Below are 18,804 nucleotides of genomic sequence, written 5' to 3'. Positions count from 1 at the left end.
ACTTAAGCACTGCTGAGTACCTGGGCAGAACTCATCTCTGACCTTCTATTCACCAACTGAATAGTTTTCTAAAAGATTCTACTAAGTAAGCAACAAGCTACAAATAAACAAATTAATTCCTAATTGTACACTATAACCTATGTTAAATGAAACCAATCTTCTGAAATGTCTGTACCTCGTTGCGAACTGAGGGCTCTTTAGATACAAAATGAAACAATTTACCTTTTTAAGATGTTGGGGTGAACAAGGGGCTCCACCATCTGCATTGTTTATCTCCTCCAAAATTTTCTGCAATCATAAAATGTTACTCATTATTCTTCAGACACTACACAGTACTCAATGTTTTACCATTCATCTATGTGTAAACTACAAAGTGTCTATTTTATGACTTAAATAAGGAGAGCTGCTTCCAAATATATAAGCAATGTGTCACATAATTGAATTATTTCAACAGCCTTAATAAAGAGAAAAAGGTTTAAACTTAAAAAAAAAGCGTATATTGGCCCAAACCACCAAATTTTTTACCCCCAAAAGTCAAATAAATTTAATGTACATTAAGAATACTTACTGGACACAGAATGAGCAGCATCATTTGAAAAGGCCACACAGAGGCCTTTCTCTTTGTAGAGTTTTCCATGTAGGACAGGTACTGCTCAAACAGCTTGTCACAACAATCTGTAATATACATTATCATATCTCTCTGTAAGTTAACCTTACATTCTACTGTGTTTCCTTATTGATCATACTTTGTGGAAAAACTTCTAGTTAGCATGATTACAAATAACTAAATGGAACATATGTCAAAATTAAGTCAAAAGGGTGGTCCCATTTAGTCATCTTACCTTTTCATTCCATAAATGTGTATATTTTCTCTATAATTCTTTATGTAAATTTACTCATTTAAAATTTTCGGAATCTTTCACATTTTCAAGAAACTAAGAAGAGTGATTTAAAAGCCATCTTACATCCATGACTAAACAGGAAAAGAATGGTTCAGGAAAACTGTCCAATTACCTTGAAGTTCTTCATTAGGTTGTTTCTGTAAGTCTGTGAACTCCTCAGGGTAGTTGTCCATCCAATTCCATATTGCCTGTAACATACAGTGCAGTATTGTAAAATATAGTGCAGCATTGTAACATACAGAAACAAGTAAAAACTTCTCAATAAAACACTCTTTAATCCTAAATAGCACACTCTTTACTCCTGAATAACACTCATTTTACTCTTAAATGACACATCCTTTACTCCTGAATAACATTCACTTAACACTAAACGACACTCCCTGAATAACACACACACTATTCCTGAATAAAACACTTTACTACCACGCAACACTTTTCCATTTTATTCCTGAACAACACACACTTTTCTCCTGAATAACACACACATTACTCCCGAACAGTTTACTATTGAACAACACACACTTTTCTCCTGAATAACACACACATTACTCCCGAACAGTTTACTATTGAACAACACACACTTTTCTCCTGAATAACACACACATTACTCCCGAACAGTTTACTATTGAACAACACACACTTTTCTCCTGAATAACACACACATTACTCCCGAACAGTTTACTATTGAACAACACACACTTTACTCTTGAATAAGAAACATTTTAATTCAGAACTAGAATGTGTCTGTAGGACACAGGGTGTGCCCCCCACTGGTACATTTGTCACAAATAAGGGGCAATAATTCAAATGTTTGCAGTCTTAATGGGGTAAAGCCTCAACAAACATTTTATGCAAAGACTTCATTACTTTTGAGCTATGAGCATCACAAACAAAAAATCCACTATTTTGGTTATTTCAAGGGCCATAACTCTGTAATAAGAGCTAAGATTCTCAAGAAGAATGCCAAGTGTGCTAGGTCACATCACGATAAAGACTCCTGCAAGGTTTCCTGAATTTACATCTAATACTTTTGAGCTAGGCACATAATTAGGTAAAAATGTGCATTTTTGACTATTTCAGGGGCCATAACTCTGAAAATAGGGGGCAGAGCCAGATGAAAAATAGGAGGTGCACAAGTTCATATCATGATTAAGAATAATGCAAGGTTTCATGAATCCATATCAAATACTTTTTGAGCTAGACATGTCACAAGGTGTAAATGTGCATTTTTGACTATTTCATGGGACATAACTCTGAAAATAGAGGGTGGAGCCAGATGGAAAATAGGAGGTGCGCAAGTTCATATCATGATTAAGACTCATGCAAGGTTTCATGAATCTATATCAAATACTTTTTAAGCTAGCCGTGTCACAAGGTAAAAATGTGCATTTTTGACTATTTCAGGGGCCATAACTCTGAAAATAGGGGGTGGAGCCAGATGAAAAATAGGAGGTGTGCAAGTTCATATCATGATTAAGACTCATGCAAGGTTTCATGAATCTATATCAAATACTTTTTGAGCTAGGCGTGTCACAAGGTAAAAATGTGCATTTTTGACTATTTCAGGGGCCATAACTCTGAAAATAGGGGGAGGAGCCAGAGGAAAAATAGGAGGTGCGCAAGTTCATATCATGATAAAGACTCATGCTGCAAGGTTTCATCAATTTATATCATATACTTTTCGAGCTAGGCGCGTCACGAACTTCGGATGGACGGACGGATGGAAGGACGGACGGATGGACGTTTCTACATATGGATACTTATGTGGCTACTCTTTTGTTCTCTCTATTGTTCTTTTAGCCACATAAGAGAAAAATAGCCACATAAAAGCCTTACGGAATGAATGACATCAAAGAAAAAGAACAGTTGCCTATTGTTCCTATAGCCACCTAAGTATGCAAATGTGAGCTCGGACGGACGGACTGATGGACAAGACCAAATCTATATGCCCCCACCACTCATGGGGGGGCACAACAACACACACTTAACTCCCTAGTAACACACATTTTACTCTTGAGTAACACAAACTTTATTCCAGAATAACAAAAGTTTTACTCAGAATAACACACACTTTACTCCTGGATAACACATTCTTTACTACCGAACAACACACACATAACTCCCTAATAACCCACTCTTTACTCCTGATTAACACACTCTTTACTCCTGATTAACACACATTTTACTTCTGAATAACCCACTCTTTACTCCTGATTAACACACTCTTTACTCCTGATTAACACACACTTTACTTCTGAATAACCCACTCTTTACTCCTGATTAACACACACTTTACTTCTGCATAACCCACACTTTACTCCTGATTAACACACACTTTACTTCTGAATAACCCACACTTTACTCCTGATTAACACACACTTTACTTTTGAATAACCCACACTTTACTCCTGATTAACACACTCTTTACTCCAGAATAACCAACACTTTACAGTCTGTTAGAAAATAGTAATGATAACTCATCATTCTTTCTGGAAATCACCAGTGTCGCTGTTGTACGAGGATGTGAGATGTCAATCATTTCAAACCTGTTGAACTCTTTATCGAAGAATTGAAGATGAAAATGTAAAATTACCTTTTCAAGGTTATGTGCCAAAGCAGATATAACCTGTTTGGATTTCACTAGACGAAACTTGGACACCACATCTGTAATACAAAAAGGTAATGCAGTGAAGCTGATCAAAATACGAACAGTGTATTTTTTAATTTCAATTTTTTTTTCACATACACTACAGGCTAAGGAATAACTTGTAGCATATACAATGTATTGAATACTATGTAGCATATATTCCCTTACTAATGCTCTCGGAGCCTATACATTATGCAAAAGTGGGGCATTTATGAAGACACTAAACGCTTTTCTTCTACATTTTTTTGGGTAAATATCAACTATTAATCTAACATATAATGAAAGAATTTTAACAATTATAAGGGAGGGGGGATTAATTAGGAAATATACAGTATATTACTGTCATGACTTACGCTCAAACAAGATATCTATCATGTCTGTGGTCTAACTAAAACATTTGAACGAATTTCACTAATTTTAATACTAAGTGTTAAGTAACAATATAAAGACTTGAGGAGGAACAGAAACTCCTATCTCTGTATCATATGTACAAATAATCATGTTAAATAAATGGCACATTTGGAAAATGATCATTTTGTATAAAACCTACCACTGAGTAGCTTGGTGAGTCGTGTAACATCCACGTTTAGATGCTGTATCAGCTCAAGGTCCGACAAGTCCGACTGATCTTCACTACACGTAGACAACGTCATCAACCTACCAAGTGAAAATGTCGAATTTTAGTTCTTTGACCAAGACACTACAATATGTGTCACTATTTACCACTTAATAGGAAAATTGTAATCAATAAATACTGTGAAATCATTTTTATTCACTTAGGATGAATTTTCGCGTATTTCGCGCTAGAACCGATGCGCGAATTTAAGACCGCGCTAATATTATTTTTTAATTTTATTTTTTCATTTATAAATTGAAAATGCGCGAATTAAAGCCCGCACGAAACAGTCCTTTTTCACATTTGCGCGAAATTTCATGCCAGCGAATTTAAATGATTTCACAGTATAAGCTGCAACAACAAAATTATTATGTATCTGAGCTTGCCTTATATTTTACATTAAACTTTGAAACAAATGAAACCAATAATCTTATAATCCCATCCATTTACTCTGAAGTACACGTATTTCTAAGTAACATATGCCAGAAGTCAAGTTTTATGCAGAGAACAGTGATAATTCAATAAAATCTTATCAAACATATATTTTATAGAGGACATTAATTTTGTTTTTGAGCCAATATGGAATAAATCTCATTAACAAGTGACATACTTTATATATTTTCACGAGGGCATTGCATAAGCGAAAATTAGAAATTTGTCTCACTTCGAGGCGAGAGATATTCCATATTCACTCGAAACAAATTTTGTTGTTATTTTCTGCGTATTTATCATGTTTACATCACAATTTGCATTCTGCAAAAATTTTAAATCTCAGCCTTGGAAACAGACAAGCGTAACGAAAACTACTTCAGACCTCTTGTGACGAAAACAACATAAAGTTCAATTTCAATTCAACAACATCTGAGGAAAAGCATTATGATATTCTAGTCAAGTAACATTATTTGAATCAAGAACTATAACATACAGAACAAAGCACAGCCGTTTAGAATGCAAGAGATATAAAGTCAGTGATATGGATTATATCTGACTGATAAAATGCAGTATTTCACCATCTAACATATAATAAAATACTTTATTTAGACCCTGCAGTATTTGTTATTGTGTGTAAGGAATACCTAGCTGATATCCTGCTGAAGACTGCATTAAAGGCATTAAGACTGAGAGCAAACAGGACCTTCGATGCCAAACTCTTGAGCTGTAGAACATATGGCGTGTCTGACTGTAGGTTCAGGAACTGTAAACATATATACAACATTGCAATATAACAAAATAATTAAAGCTATCACAGAACAAAACTAGAGCTATCATTGAATGTGATTACTACCCCCCACAATACTGAATAATTTTTTTGTATCAAGCACGTAACTGCAACTTGCCAGCCAACCAAAAAGACTCCTATTCTTCTTTAAATGTACCCCCATCCCCAACACCCTCCTCCAACCTCCACTCACAACCTCCTGAAACTTCGTTTGTGGGATTAAAAATATATTCTGTATATGATGAATCTAAATTGGCAGAAAGTGATTTACCTTACATATTTCTGGCAGCAGGAGTTTAACATAGATAGCCTCATCCAGTCTTGATGTATCTTTTGGTTGCTGAAATTTAATGAAATTTAAAACATTTACAAAATTATCAATACTTCACTGAAGATCAGTTTTATTGTAAAACCCTTGTAAAGAAATTTTTGCAAACAAAACAAGAGCTGTCCGTAACACAGCCAAGCTCGGCTATTCGAAATATTGTCCCAGAGGCAGGATAATATTACCTAAACAGGTTAAATATCAAAAGAGTTTTAAATTCAAAAGGGGGAATAATTTGACCAAAATGCATATCAGTTATGGGACTTGCTGCTATCAACTACCGGTAGTTTTATAACCCCTAAGGCACATGTGAAGTTTCAATTCAATATCTGCATTAGTTTTGGAGATAGAAACTCGCATGTAAAACTTAAACCAGAATTTTCAAAGTCCAAAAGGGGGCATAATTTGCCCAAAATACATGTCAGAGTTATGGAACTTGATCCTGTGAGGTTAGTAATTGATCTTGAAAAAGAAAAAATAAGTTTCAAATCTATATGCATTTTAGTAATAGCTGTATGTACTTGCACGCAAAACTTTAACCAGAATTTGCTAAGTCCAAAAGGGGGCATAATTTGGCCAAAATGAAGGTCAGAGTTATGGGACTTGCTGCTATCAACTAGTTTTATAACCCCATGTGAAGTTTCAAATCAATATCTGCATTAGTTTTGGAGATAATAACTTGCATGTAAAACTTCAACCAAAATTTTCTAAGTCTAAAAGGGGGCATAATTTGCTCAAAAAACATGTCAGAGTTATGGGTGTTGACCCAGTGAGGTTGGTAATTGATCTAGAAAAAGAAAAAATAAGTTTCAAAGCTATATGCCTTTTAGAAATAGCTGTATGTACTTGCACGCAAAACTTTAACCAGAATTTTCTAAGTCCAAAAGGGGGCATAATTTGGCCAAAATGAAGGTCAGAGTTATGGGACTTGCTGCTATCAACTAGTTTTATAACCCCGAAGACACATGTGATTTTTCAAATCAATATCTGCATTAGTTTTGGAGATAATAACTTGCATGTAAAACTTTAACCAAAATTTTCTAAGTCTAAAAGGGGGCATAATTTGCTCAAAATATATGTCAGAGTTATGGGTGTTGACCCAGTGAGGTTGGTAATTGATCTAGAAAAAGAAAAAATAAGTTTCAAATCTATATGCCTTTTAGAAATAGCTGTATGTACTTGCACGCAAAACTTTAACCAGAATTTTCTAAGTCCAAAAGGGGGCATAATTTGGCCAAAATGAAAATCAGAGTTATGGGACTTGCTGCTATCAACTAGTTTTATAACCCCGAAGACACATGTGAAGTTTCAAATCAATATCTGCATTAGTTTTGGAGATAGTAACTTGCATGTAAAACTTTAACCAAAATTTAGTTTCAACCAAAATAAGTTTCAAAGCTATATGCCTTTAATTGATGGCTGTATGTACTTGCATGCAAAAACTTAACCAAGGTGTGATGCCGACGCTGACGCCAGGGTGAGTAGAATAGCTAGACTATTCTTTGAATAGTCGAGCTAACAAATATATGTTAGTTCTGCATACTCACACACTAATGAAAACTTGGATTATGATTAAAGAATTTAATTACAACATTTTTGTTTGCATCATTCTTCTTTAACAGACTTTCTGTATCTTTATAATGCCTTTACAAGGTCTAACTAGCATGCATTTCAAATACAGAAATTTTCGAACATTAGATAAAATATGGTTATAACAGATATCTTGATCTGAGATCTTGCATTCTAATTCAGTCTGTTTTGCCAGACCTGATCCAAATACATGCACATCTGTTAAAATCACTTGAATTTTAGCCGTTTAATACTCAAAAGTCCTCTGAACCAAAAGTATCATTCATTTAATACTGTGAAATCATTAGTTTTCGTTAGGGAATAATTTTCGTGGATATCGAGGTAGAGTCACTCCACGAAATTTAATGACAATGAACAAGTAAAATTCCCATTTATTTTATGTTCAAAAGTTGAAATCCATGAATTTATATCCCCACAAAATTGCCGTTTTGACCAAAACCACGAAATTAAATGATTTTACAGTAGGTCATGAATATTAATGAATGTAGTTCAGTCAAAGGTAAAATACAGAATCAGATTTCCACCTCGTGCAATATGGATTTTGATTTCTGTTTTGTTCATATTAACTATTGTGAAATTGAATTAAAGTTTACAGGTATAAACAGCTGAAACTTAACTTCAAAGACATGATGGTTAGCCTCTATCTGTTTTTGACAAGAACCAAGCTTTACTTGAGCTATTTAATGCTGCTGAGAATAATGTGAGTCTGGTGACCAAGGTAAACTTGTAGAGCAACGTTTCTTGCTGACAACTAAACTTGCACAATAACCATTCTCGTTAACAGTCTCGTAAACTTGTATAATAACATTTCAGGCTGACACCTTAACACTTCTCGCTAACAGTCTCGTAAACTTGTAAATAGCCTTGTAAACTATAGTACAATAAGGCTTCTCGCTAACAGCCTCGTCAAGTTGTATAATAACATTTCACGCTGACAACTTAACGCTTCTCGCTAACAGTCTCGTAAACTTGTATAATATCATTTGAACAGCCTGGTAAACTAGTACTGTAACAAAAATGCTTCTCGCTAACAGCCTCGTAAAGTTGTATAATAACATTTATCACATAGAAAATGGGAAGTGATAACTTACAGAGTTGAGAACTTTGACCAGGGTGTCTAGAATAATAAGCTGGGACTCAAAATAGTTACGCTCTGCCTCCTGACCAATGATTCTCTGAAATATACAGCAAACAGGTTTTCACATACTTTGCATATAACAAGTATTTAACAGGAAAGGAACAGATAAAACAAGAGCACCGCCTTGCGGGTGCTGACGCTCATCTGATTTTTTTTGTATAATAGAAATATTGTCCTACCCATGATTTTCTAAGTCTAAAAAGGGCCATCATTCTTGCAAAAAGCAGGATAGAGTTATGTTTCTTGATGTACAGTGTCCACTTATGATTGTGAAAAACTGTTGCAAGTTTTAAAGCAATAGCTTTGATTGTTTATGAGAAAAGTTGCCTTAAACATAATACTCAACCAAGAAAATGATTTTCTAAGTCCAAAAGGGGCAATAATTATTGCAAAAAGCAGGATGGAGTTATGTTGCTTGCTGTACAGGATCAGCTTATGATGGTGAACAAGTGTTGCAAGTTTCAAAGCAATAGCTTTGATAGTTTAGGATAAAAGCTGACCTAAACATAAAACTAACCAAGAAAACTGATTTTCTAAGTCCAAAAGGGGCAATAATTCTTGCAAAAAGCAAGATGGAGTTATGTTTCTTGATGTACAGGGTCTGCTTATGATGGTGAACAAGTATTCCAAGTTTCAAAGCAATAGCTTTGATAGTTTAGGAGAAAAGTTGACCTAAACATAAAACTTAACCAAGAAATCTGATATTTTCTAAGTACAAAAGGGGCCATAAATCTTGCAAAAAGCAAGATGGAGTTATGTTTCTTGCTATACAGGGTCAGCTTATGATGGTGAACAAGTCTTCCAAGTTTCAAAGCAATAGCTTTGATAGTTTAGGAGAAAAGCTGACCTAAACATAAAACTTAACCAGGCAACGCCGACGCAGACGCCGACGCAGACGCCGACGCCGACACCGACGCCGACAACCGCTCAAGTGATGACAATAACTCATCATTTTTTTTCAAAAAATCAGATGAGCTAAAAAAGAGTATTCAATGTGTGTAGGGTATAATTTCATACATTATTTTGAGGTACCAATGCACAGTATATCAGTAGTTTACTATTCCTAGTACATTCCTATGATGGCCATAGAACTTCAGGCACATATTTTCATACATATGAATACTATATTTTGTCCACATTCCCACTTAATGTTGCAATTTCTTAATTTTAACAATTTGTGTTAAGTTTAAATGTGTATATTTTTCCAGGCATATAAATATTATTTTTACAGACATCATTCACAAAAGCCGTACTCTTTATAAACATCAGTTGATGCATGGCTATTTCACAAATTTCAATGTCTGTTTTAAAGAGTCTTGTCATGTTTTCTGGAGTTTCTTTTCCTATTTAAAACATGAGGGCCAAGATGGCCCTTGGTCGCTCACCTGAGAAACACACAGGGCTTTTTTCCCCTATAAATCTACCTCCTGTAAAACGAGGTAATCCCAGTGCAAAAAAGTATGTTTTTTTCCCAAAGTTTAATTCAAAATTCCCAAATGATTATACCTTTTAGGGTTTTTGCTGTTATAAGATAGTTTTGCTAATTTTTATGTATATTTAGATACATTATAATACTGTTGAACAATTACTGAAATGCAATTTATTAATATTTCACACAAAATTCATTTATGTAGATTTTGGTAATTTGCAAATTGTCCCAATTAAGATAAATTCCGAGAGCATTTTCCCAATTCCACCGGTGTCGGTGGCATTCCCAAATTGATGAAAAAAAGCCCTGACACACCATAACAGTGTAAACATGTTTGACCTAGTGATTTCATGGAAACAAATATTCTGGCCAATTTTCATTAGGATTGGACCAAAAATGTGGTCTCTTGAGTTTAAACAAGTATTTTCTTTTATATGACCTAGTGACCTACTTTCTGACCAAAGATGACCCATATTCAACCTTGATCTAGATTTCATCAAGGCAATCATTCTGACCAAATTTCATGAAGATCAATTGAAAAATACAGCCTCTATCGCATACACAAGGTATTTCTTCAATTTGACCTAGTGACCTACTTTTTAACCCTACATGACCCATATTCTATCTCGACCTGGATTTCATTAAGACAATCATTCTGACTAAATTTCTTGAAGATCAATTGAAAAATACAGTCTCTATCGCATACACAAGGTATTTTTCTTTGATTTGACCTAGTGACCTAGTTTTTAACCCACATGACCCATATTCAAACTCGACCTAGATTTCATCAAGGCAATAATTCTGACCAAATTTCATGAAGATCAATTGAAAAATACAGCCTCTATCGCATACACAAGGTTTTTCTTTGATTTGACCTAGTGACCTACTTTTAGACCCCAGATGACCCATATTCAAACCCGACCTAGATTTCATCAAAGCAATCATTCTGACTTAATTTCATGAAGCTCAATTGAAAAATACAGCCTCTATTGCATACACGTTTTTTTCCTTGATTTGACCTAGTGTCCTACTTTTTGACCAAAGATGACCCATATTCGAACTCGACCTGGATTTCTTCAAGGAAATCATTCTGATCAAATTTCATGAAGATCAACTGAAAAATACAGCCCACAAGGATTTTCTTTGATTTGACCTAGCGACCTACTTTTTGACCCCAGATGACCATTGTTCAAACTTGGGCTAGATTTCATCAAGGCAATCATTCTGACTTAACTTCAAGAACATCAATTGAAAAATACAGCCTCTATAGAATACACAAGGTTTTTCTTTGATTTGACCTAGTGACCTACTTTTTGATCCCAGATGACCCATATTCGAACTTGACCTACATTTCATCAAGGCAATCATTCTGACCAAATTTCATGAAGATCAATTGAAAAATACAGCCTCTATCGCATACACAAGGTTTTTCTTTGATTTGACCTAGTGACTTAGTTTTTGATCCCAGATGACCCATTTTCGAACTTGGCCTAGACTTTATCAAGGTTATCATTCTGACCCAATTTCATGAAGATCAGTTGAAAAATACAGCCTCTATCGCATCCACAAGCTAAATGTTGACAGACGACAGACAGACAGACGATGGACGCCGGACATCGAGCGATCACAGTAACTCACCTGAGCATGCTCAGGTGAGCTAAAAATATGAATTTATCATTTAAACCTGCTTTTCCAACATTTTTTTTTTTTTTCTGGGTTTTTTTTTGTTGTTGTTGTTTTTTTGTTTTGTTTTGTTTGGGATGGGGGTTAAATTAAGGGTTTACTGCCATCAGTTTTGACACTGGCACAATGCTGAAATATTCACATGAATACAGTCAAATAATAAAGGGGTTCATAAGGGTTTAAAGAAAACACTTTAAAATCTAATACAGGGCAAATCCCACAGCCTAAGACATCTGCTGGTGCACTGTAAAGACTTTACACAAGATAGCAACTCCCTGTTAGTTACTGACTATGATAGCTCTCAAAGTTATCATTGTTTTATCAATTTATAAACAGATCAAAGTCCCCTATCTCTGAGGTCCTTCTGGGGGGCACTTAAAATTTGCCTCAACTGTATTACCATGTGTTTTATAATCCATTGGTAACAGCTCAAATCTAAAAGAACAGAGAACAAAAAAATAACATATAGACAAAAAACGTTTTTGATTCTCCGAAAAATTATATTATATATCCATCGTGCGCAAACAAACATTGGAAACTATTAACTAACTGGCCTCTGGTTAAATCACCTTCCAAAGTGCGACAGAACAGCCTCTTACCCTTATATATACCTATCAAACTTCATAATCACAAGGTTGAAAAGTATAAAGTCACAACTCTTCCAAAACTACAGAACATAAATGTGGAAAATGTGCAAAAATACTATCTAGTATCTTGATTTAAAATGAGAACAAATTTACGATAAGAATTCCAAAGACGTCAAGGAAATTTATCAGTATTATGAATGGCGCTAAGGCAGGTTGACCTGAAATGTGTAAGTTAACAAATTCACAAAACGGACATGTATACTGCTAGATTAAAAACCTCAAGTGAACTTAATTCAACAAATGGGATACTAGTATATGTGAACAAGTAAATATATCAGAATATATGTGCCTCACAATTGTAGACAACCAACTTTAATCTATAATAAATTTTCATATATTGAAAGTTGACCGATATTTATCGGTTCATCAACTGATAAAGTATTAGTACATGTGATGGATTACACATTTAGTGACAAGTCGTCCAGTTCAGTGGAATTAAATGTTGTATGTGAGTAATACTACTATTGTTTAATAACTTATTTTCCTGTTTAGTTGTTTGATTTTGTTTAAGCTACTTTGTCTTACAAGTACATGTTTGATTAACATTTCACAGAATAAGAGTCCAATCCAATTGTACCAATACCAGTACATGTTCTACAGGAAATTACCAAGTTGGAACCCCAACAAAACATGCTTGTTCTTCCTTATTTGTCACAAGTACTGGTTTTTCCAGAAGGGGACTCGCGTGAGAAAATTTTCTTCATAACCGAGTTTCACTTAATTACACTTAGTAGATAAAGCTACTAAATTTTAAGACATTTCAAAATCAACTACAGGCATTATTCTGGTGAAGAAGGCATTTCATATGAAAATGCAATGGAGATAATATAAGAAAGAATGATTCATCAATTACTAATGTAACTAAAGTAAGTAATACTTTTTATCTCTTAAACCTTTACCAAGCTAAATTTTTAAAATGGACTGGTCCATCATTCAATTTGGGCAGTACCAATTATTATTCAAAGGGGTGTTCGCTTATGTGGAGGCTGATCTTCATCCGCACAGGTCACAAAGTCAGAATCACTTGCTGCCAGCAGGCTAAAAGTTAAATTATCATTAAAACACCCTCAGAAGTCAGTTCCACCACAAGCTTTAAGTGCATCTATTTTCAAATCTGTTGTAACTATTGGAGGGCAGCACGGCTCAACTACTGGAAGACAGCATGGCTCGACTATTCAACAGCCTTGTCAACTGAATGAATGTAAGTCGAAAAAGGGCATAATTTTCTAAATAGTGCAGAACACAATTATGGACCCTGTACAGTGCATGTCAGATCATCACAGTGGACAACTGTGTGAAGTTTCAATCCATTCCCATTAGTGGGTACTGAGATACCAGTTTACATGCAAAAACCTAACAAAAACTGCTACTAAGTATGTTATGAAAGGGGCATAATTGTGTAAAAATGCAAAGTAGAGTTATGGAACCTGCTGTGCACTGCATGTCAGATCATCACAGTGAACAAATGTGTGAAGTTTCAATCCATTCCTATCAGTAGGTACTGAGATACCAGCTTGCATATAAAACTTAACCAAAAATTGCTGACTTGCAAAAGGGGCATAATTAAAAAAAAAAAAAAAAAAAAAAAAAAAAAAAAAAAAAAAAAAAAAAAAAAAAAAAAAAAAACAGAGTTATTGAACCTGTGCACTGTAAGTCAGTTTACCACAGTAAATAAGGGTGTGAAGTTTCAATCCATTTCCACAAGTGGTTACTGAGATACCTGCATACATACAAAAACTTAACGAAATCTAGAGTTATAGACGCGGACACAGACGAATCGCTGAATCAAATAGCTCTACCTATTTTTTGAATAGTTGACCTTAATAATTATTAAATTCAATTCATGAAAAGAATGTAAAAGGAAAGTCAAATACATATATTTAAAACCCTGTATTGGAGGTCATCAAAGATGATATTCCATTTCTTTCCACTATTCACAAACAAGCGAGACTGGAGATCCATTAATTAGATCTAAGCAACGGAAGCGTACTTTATTCAGCATGACAATAGTTCACATGGTTTAATAGAAAGCTGTTTATAATCTTTTTCAAATTGTCCTTTTTGTACTCTAGCTGCCACTGCAGCAATAAATCAGGCATCGTTTGTTCCATGAGCACTAATTACATCACCTGACACTTCCGACTCGTAAAGACAAAAATATACCCTGTCAGATTTTCAACACCAGCAGTTTTTGACAAGCACCTGTTTAGACACTTATTGTAAACTGTCTTGTCATACACATGAAAACATCTAAAGTAAAAACGGATGACACAGCTCAGATTTCACCTCACCCCTGACAAACTTGTGTCATTTAAAGCAAAAACGAACAAAAAACAACTTCCTGCAGTAAGTAAAGATATACCAAAAATAGCAATATGTGTCGCAAACAATTACCGAGATTATTAATGATCCAGTGGATCGAGACTGTCATTTCCTAAAGACTAAACACATGTCAACATTGTATGACACATGCCCCTTGAAAATGCTTCATAGAAAATATAATGTAATATCAAATTAATTAGGTTAACTGGATTAAAACTGCATATGTTCAGGACACGATGTACCTACAGATGTAGTTGTAATATTGTAGAGTCCAAAGTGGAACGACATAACTCAAGAAAAAGTAATTTGACATGGAAGTCCTATGATGTACGGTTCATTTAAATGGATGCAAACTTTCAGAGATAAACACAAAAGGTACATATAAACTGTAATGTTGTAAAGTAAGAAATCAAAAGAAAACAAAAAGTGGGTAAACCTCGTGGAAAAAATAAAGCTTGTTTTTTTAAAAAAAAAAAAAACGTGTGTCAACCACCATTTAACATGCACATTGTAAAATGCCACAAAGTAAGGGCCATAACTGCAGTGAAAATTATTGAACCATTATATTTAGCACACTGTTTGTAAAAAATGTGGATTATTTATGTACAATAATTATGCAAATGCACAGGTTTTCAATGGTATCAACATAATTTTCTTATTCTATAGCAGCGTTTCATCACCATAAATGTGCATATTCAGTTTTCATATAATATAACAAGAGCTGTTTGTACAATACATTTGCCCCCCATGATGGCTTGTCCCATTTTCAGTCCTGTGATCACTATGACCTTGGCCTTTGACCTACTAACCCCCAAAATAATAGGGGTCATCAACTTCATATTAAAGCCAAATAATGCTATTAAGTTTGAAGATACTGGTTCAAGTTGTTCTCAATTTTCTGAGAGGAAACTGTTTTCAAGGTTCAGGCCCCTTTAACCAGACCTTTGACTTACTAATGGGACCATCTACTTCATAAACCCAATCATAGGGCTTAAGCTTGGCTAAAATTTTAGGGAGAAGTCACTTCTCCCTCAGCTAAGATTAGGGAGAAGTGGAGAGATTTTAGCACCATGACATGCAAGTTGAAAAAGGAACTAAATATGCTTAATATAACGTAACTATTTTTATTATTTCCTGTCTTTGTTTACAAAGTCTATTAATTTAAAGTAAATAACAAATTCACTGAAAATGTCAGTGATTCTGTTTTCTTATCATTTTAAACCTTCTGAATCTAATGTGATTTTAAGAACTGCAAATTTAATTTTTTTTCACTCTTGCAATGATTGCCCAAACCAAGAAAACCCTTTAAATATGAATACAATTAAAAAAGTTAATTCCATATCAGCAAAAATTAAATCAAGCTCCAAGTGCTTTGCACTCAAAGTCAGTCACTTTAAGTAACAAGTGTGTCAATAGGAAGCAGTGACATCACTATGACATCACACGGAATACATTCTTTGATCTGCTGGTGACTCTTTGATACCCTGGTGTCCACACACATTAAAAGAAACAGGTCAAACAGGTTTAACCCAGTTTCTGATGGCAGATGTCAAAAATCTGCATAAATTTCAGTTACCTCATTTTAGTCACAGAAAGTGTCAGTGATAATATTATGTTTCTAAAGTTGGGCTTTTGAAAACTACGAGTAAAATTAAGTGGAATGGAAATTACTGGAGCTAGTCACGGTAAGATACTTTCTAAAGGTCAAAACTTATGTAATATAAATCCCTACTGCTTTGTTTATCAACAGTCAGTTTACAAAACAAGTGTCAACTTCGCATTTTTCCGTAATCTGAAGTAGGCGGAGCTTAAATTATAATAATATGCCATCGCAAATTCCAGTCAAGTGTCAACAGGCCGATAGCGGATAAATGGAGGAGTGTGGATAAAAAAATCGGGTGAGTAGAATTTCGCTTTGATGTTAGATTAGAGCGAAGTGAGAGCTACAAAGCGACTATTTCGCTCAAGTCGCTCCCTCGCTCAAGCCCTGCAATCATGCTATCAAGTTTGAAGGTTCTGGGTCAAGTGGTTCTCAAGTTATTGAGGGGAAACCGTTTTCAATGATCAGATCCCTGTGACCTTCACTTTTGACCTACTGACACCAAAATAGGGGTCTACTTTATAAGCCAATCACACTTTCAAGTTTGAAGGTTCTAGGTCAAGTGGTTCTTCAGTTATTTAGCGGAAATTGTTTTGAAGGTTTGGGCCCATGTGACCTTGACCTTTGACTCACTAACCCCAAAAACAATACTAGGGCTCATCCTTATAAGCCCAACTTGGAAGGTTTGGGGTCAAGGGTTCTCAAGTTATTGAGCAGAAATTGTTTTCAAAGTATAGGCCCCTGTGACCATGACCTTTGACCTAATGACCCTAAACATAATAGGAGTCATCTATTTTATAAGCCCAAGCATACTAACAAGTTTGAAGGTTCTGGTTCAAGTGGTTCTCAAGTTATTGGACAAAAACCGTTCACTCTACCAACAGGCTGATTGACCAACAGGTGCAAAGCAGTATACCCCCACTTCTCCAAAGGGGGGCATAAATAGATAAAATATTGGCTTTGGGTTCTGTTCATGTGACCCTGACCCAGGGCTCCGGAAATTTTGATAACTCAATCGGTCCGAAACGAAAATCCTGACATCGGCGCTACCCCACCCACCGCATTCCCAATATTACATATTTTGTAAAATTGATAAAGTAAAGAAATAAGCATGTCATGCATTAAAACTGAGTTACCGGTCACCGCGTGTTTCCATACAATGAAGACAGTTATTCAGTGTTATGTGTGATCGTTACTTTGTTTAAATTTCGATGTTTTTCCGAGAAAATACTTGTAAGGATAAAAAAATTACCGAGGCATTGACACCGTGTGCGTAACTAGTCTAAAAGCCAACGCACGTGACCTGTTCCGTATACACGGCAGATACTTTGTGATGTTTCCTCATTCTTTGACGGAATTCTATAAAATACAATGCGTCAAAGTGAATTACACGACACATATTCTCTGCTAAACAGTCTCAGTATTTTAAGAATACTCTGCCGCGGACCGAATGTGTACGTTATATGAACGCTGAGATCGAATTTCCCGCATGTATAGTACCAAAAGGTCACGCGTGTTGGCCACGGATATTTCATTTCACTTATGTTGTACTTCAATAAGCAACTACATTTTATAAAGTTATATGTTCTCTTCTGATGTAAACAAAATTTCATTTTGAAACGTTTTTTAAAAGACCGATTTGATAAACAGCGCCACTCCGGTTCTCTTTATCATTCGTGTTTGCCAGTCCATTTTTTTTTCTTTTTCTTTTTTGCACAGTCAGGTTGCAAAGACGATTTTCTGCACTTGTTTCAACTGGAGCCCCAACAAATGAATTTTGTAATTTTTTCAAATCAAGTAATTATAAAAAATATTTTGATCGGTTTTCCGTGTGATGTCTCATTAAATCAAAGACCTATAATGTACAATTATAGCTCTTTGATTAAATGCAGTGACCATTTGTTTTTTACCGTGATCAAACATAGCCTTTTGAAATAAACCACCCATCGGATTCTAAATAAAAGAAGTGGATCCCCGTCGAAATGATTTGGATCCAGTCAGACATATTTGGAAACCAGTCAAAAATGTTTAATACATTGCAGTCGGCTGTCTGCAAACATTAAAGGATGTGCCGCGCGAGCACTGATTGCGTCACGTGCTAATTACGGACCGATTATCAAAGTGACAATCAGACCGTTTGACACGTTTATTGATTATCTGAGGGTGCGACCAACAATTTCCTGCTTGGCAGTAGATGGTGTATTGAGATATCAGACCGAAATTTATACTTTTCTCCATTTTTAAGGGACCGATTTTTTTCGTTTTTTCACTTCATGAATCGGTCTGAAAAGTAAAAAATCGGTCCAAAACCGACAAACCGGCAAATTTCCGAAGCCCTGCCCTGACCTTTTAGCAATGACTAAGAACCATTCCCGGAAGATCTATAAACTTTGAAAGCTGTAGCTTTTATACGTAACTTTATTACGTAAGTTCAGAAACAATAAAGTTCAGAATCAATTGAGTCTTGTGACCTTGACCAGTGACCCCAAAAAGGAGTAGGGATCTTCTTGTAGTAGTACTTTATCATTGTGAAAAGCTTCAAAGACAAATGTTGCTAAGCACTTTACTTTCTGACAAAGTCTTATGAACTGAAAAATGTTGACATTTCATTCAAGCCAATACCAAATTTAGCCTGGGTACTAATGTCTTTCTATAAGCTCTTGAACACAATTATAGCCGTAACATG

General features: G+C 35.0%; 1 protein-coding gene across 1 annotated transcript in view; it reads right to left on the bottom strand.

Moving 5' to 3' along the window:
- Positions 1-18,804, bottom strand: part of LOC123533079 (neurofibromin-like) — a 111,929-nt gene that overhangs the window by 86,115 nt on the left and 7,010 nt on the right. The window contains exons 3-10 of the mRNA XM_053520449.1: positions 8,391-8,474; positions 5,656-5,724; positions 5,242-5,360; positions 4,100-4,206; positions 3,496-3,566; positions 1,015-1,090; positions 569-675; positions 223-288 (exon numbers count right to left, since the gene is read on the bottom strand). Of these exons, the coding sequence (XP_053376424.1) occupies positions 223-288; positions 569-675; positions 1,015-1,090; positions 3,496-3,566; positions 4,100-4,206; positions 5,242-5,360; positions 5,656-5,724; positions 8,391-8,474 (699 nt within the window). The remainder of the gene's footprint in view (positions 1-222; positions 289-568; positions 676-1,014; positions 1,091-3,495; positions 3,567-4,099; positions 4,207-5,241; positions 5,361-5,655; positions 5,725-8,390; positions 8,475-18,804) is intronic.

The sequence above is a fragment of the Mercenaria mercenaria genome, chromosome 12 (assembly GCF_021730395.1).
Source record: "Mercenaria mercenaria strain notata chromosome 12, MADL_Memer_1, whole genome shotgun sequence".
NCBI lineage: Eukaryota > Metazoa > Mollusca > Bivalvia > Venerida > Veneridae > Mercenaria > Mercenaria mercenaria.
Note: the sequence above shows the minus strand (reverse complement) of the source record. Positions and strands in the feature narration are given on the sequence as shown.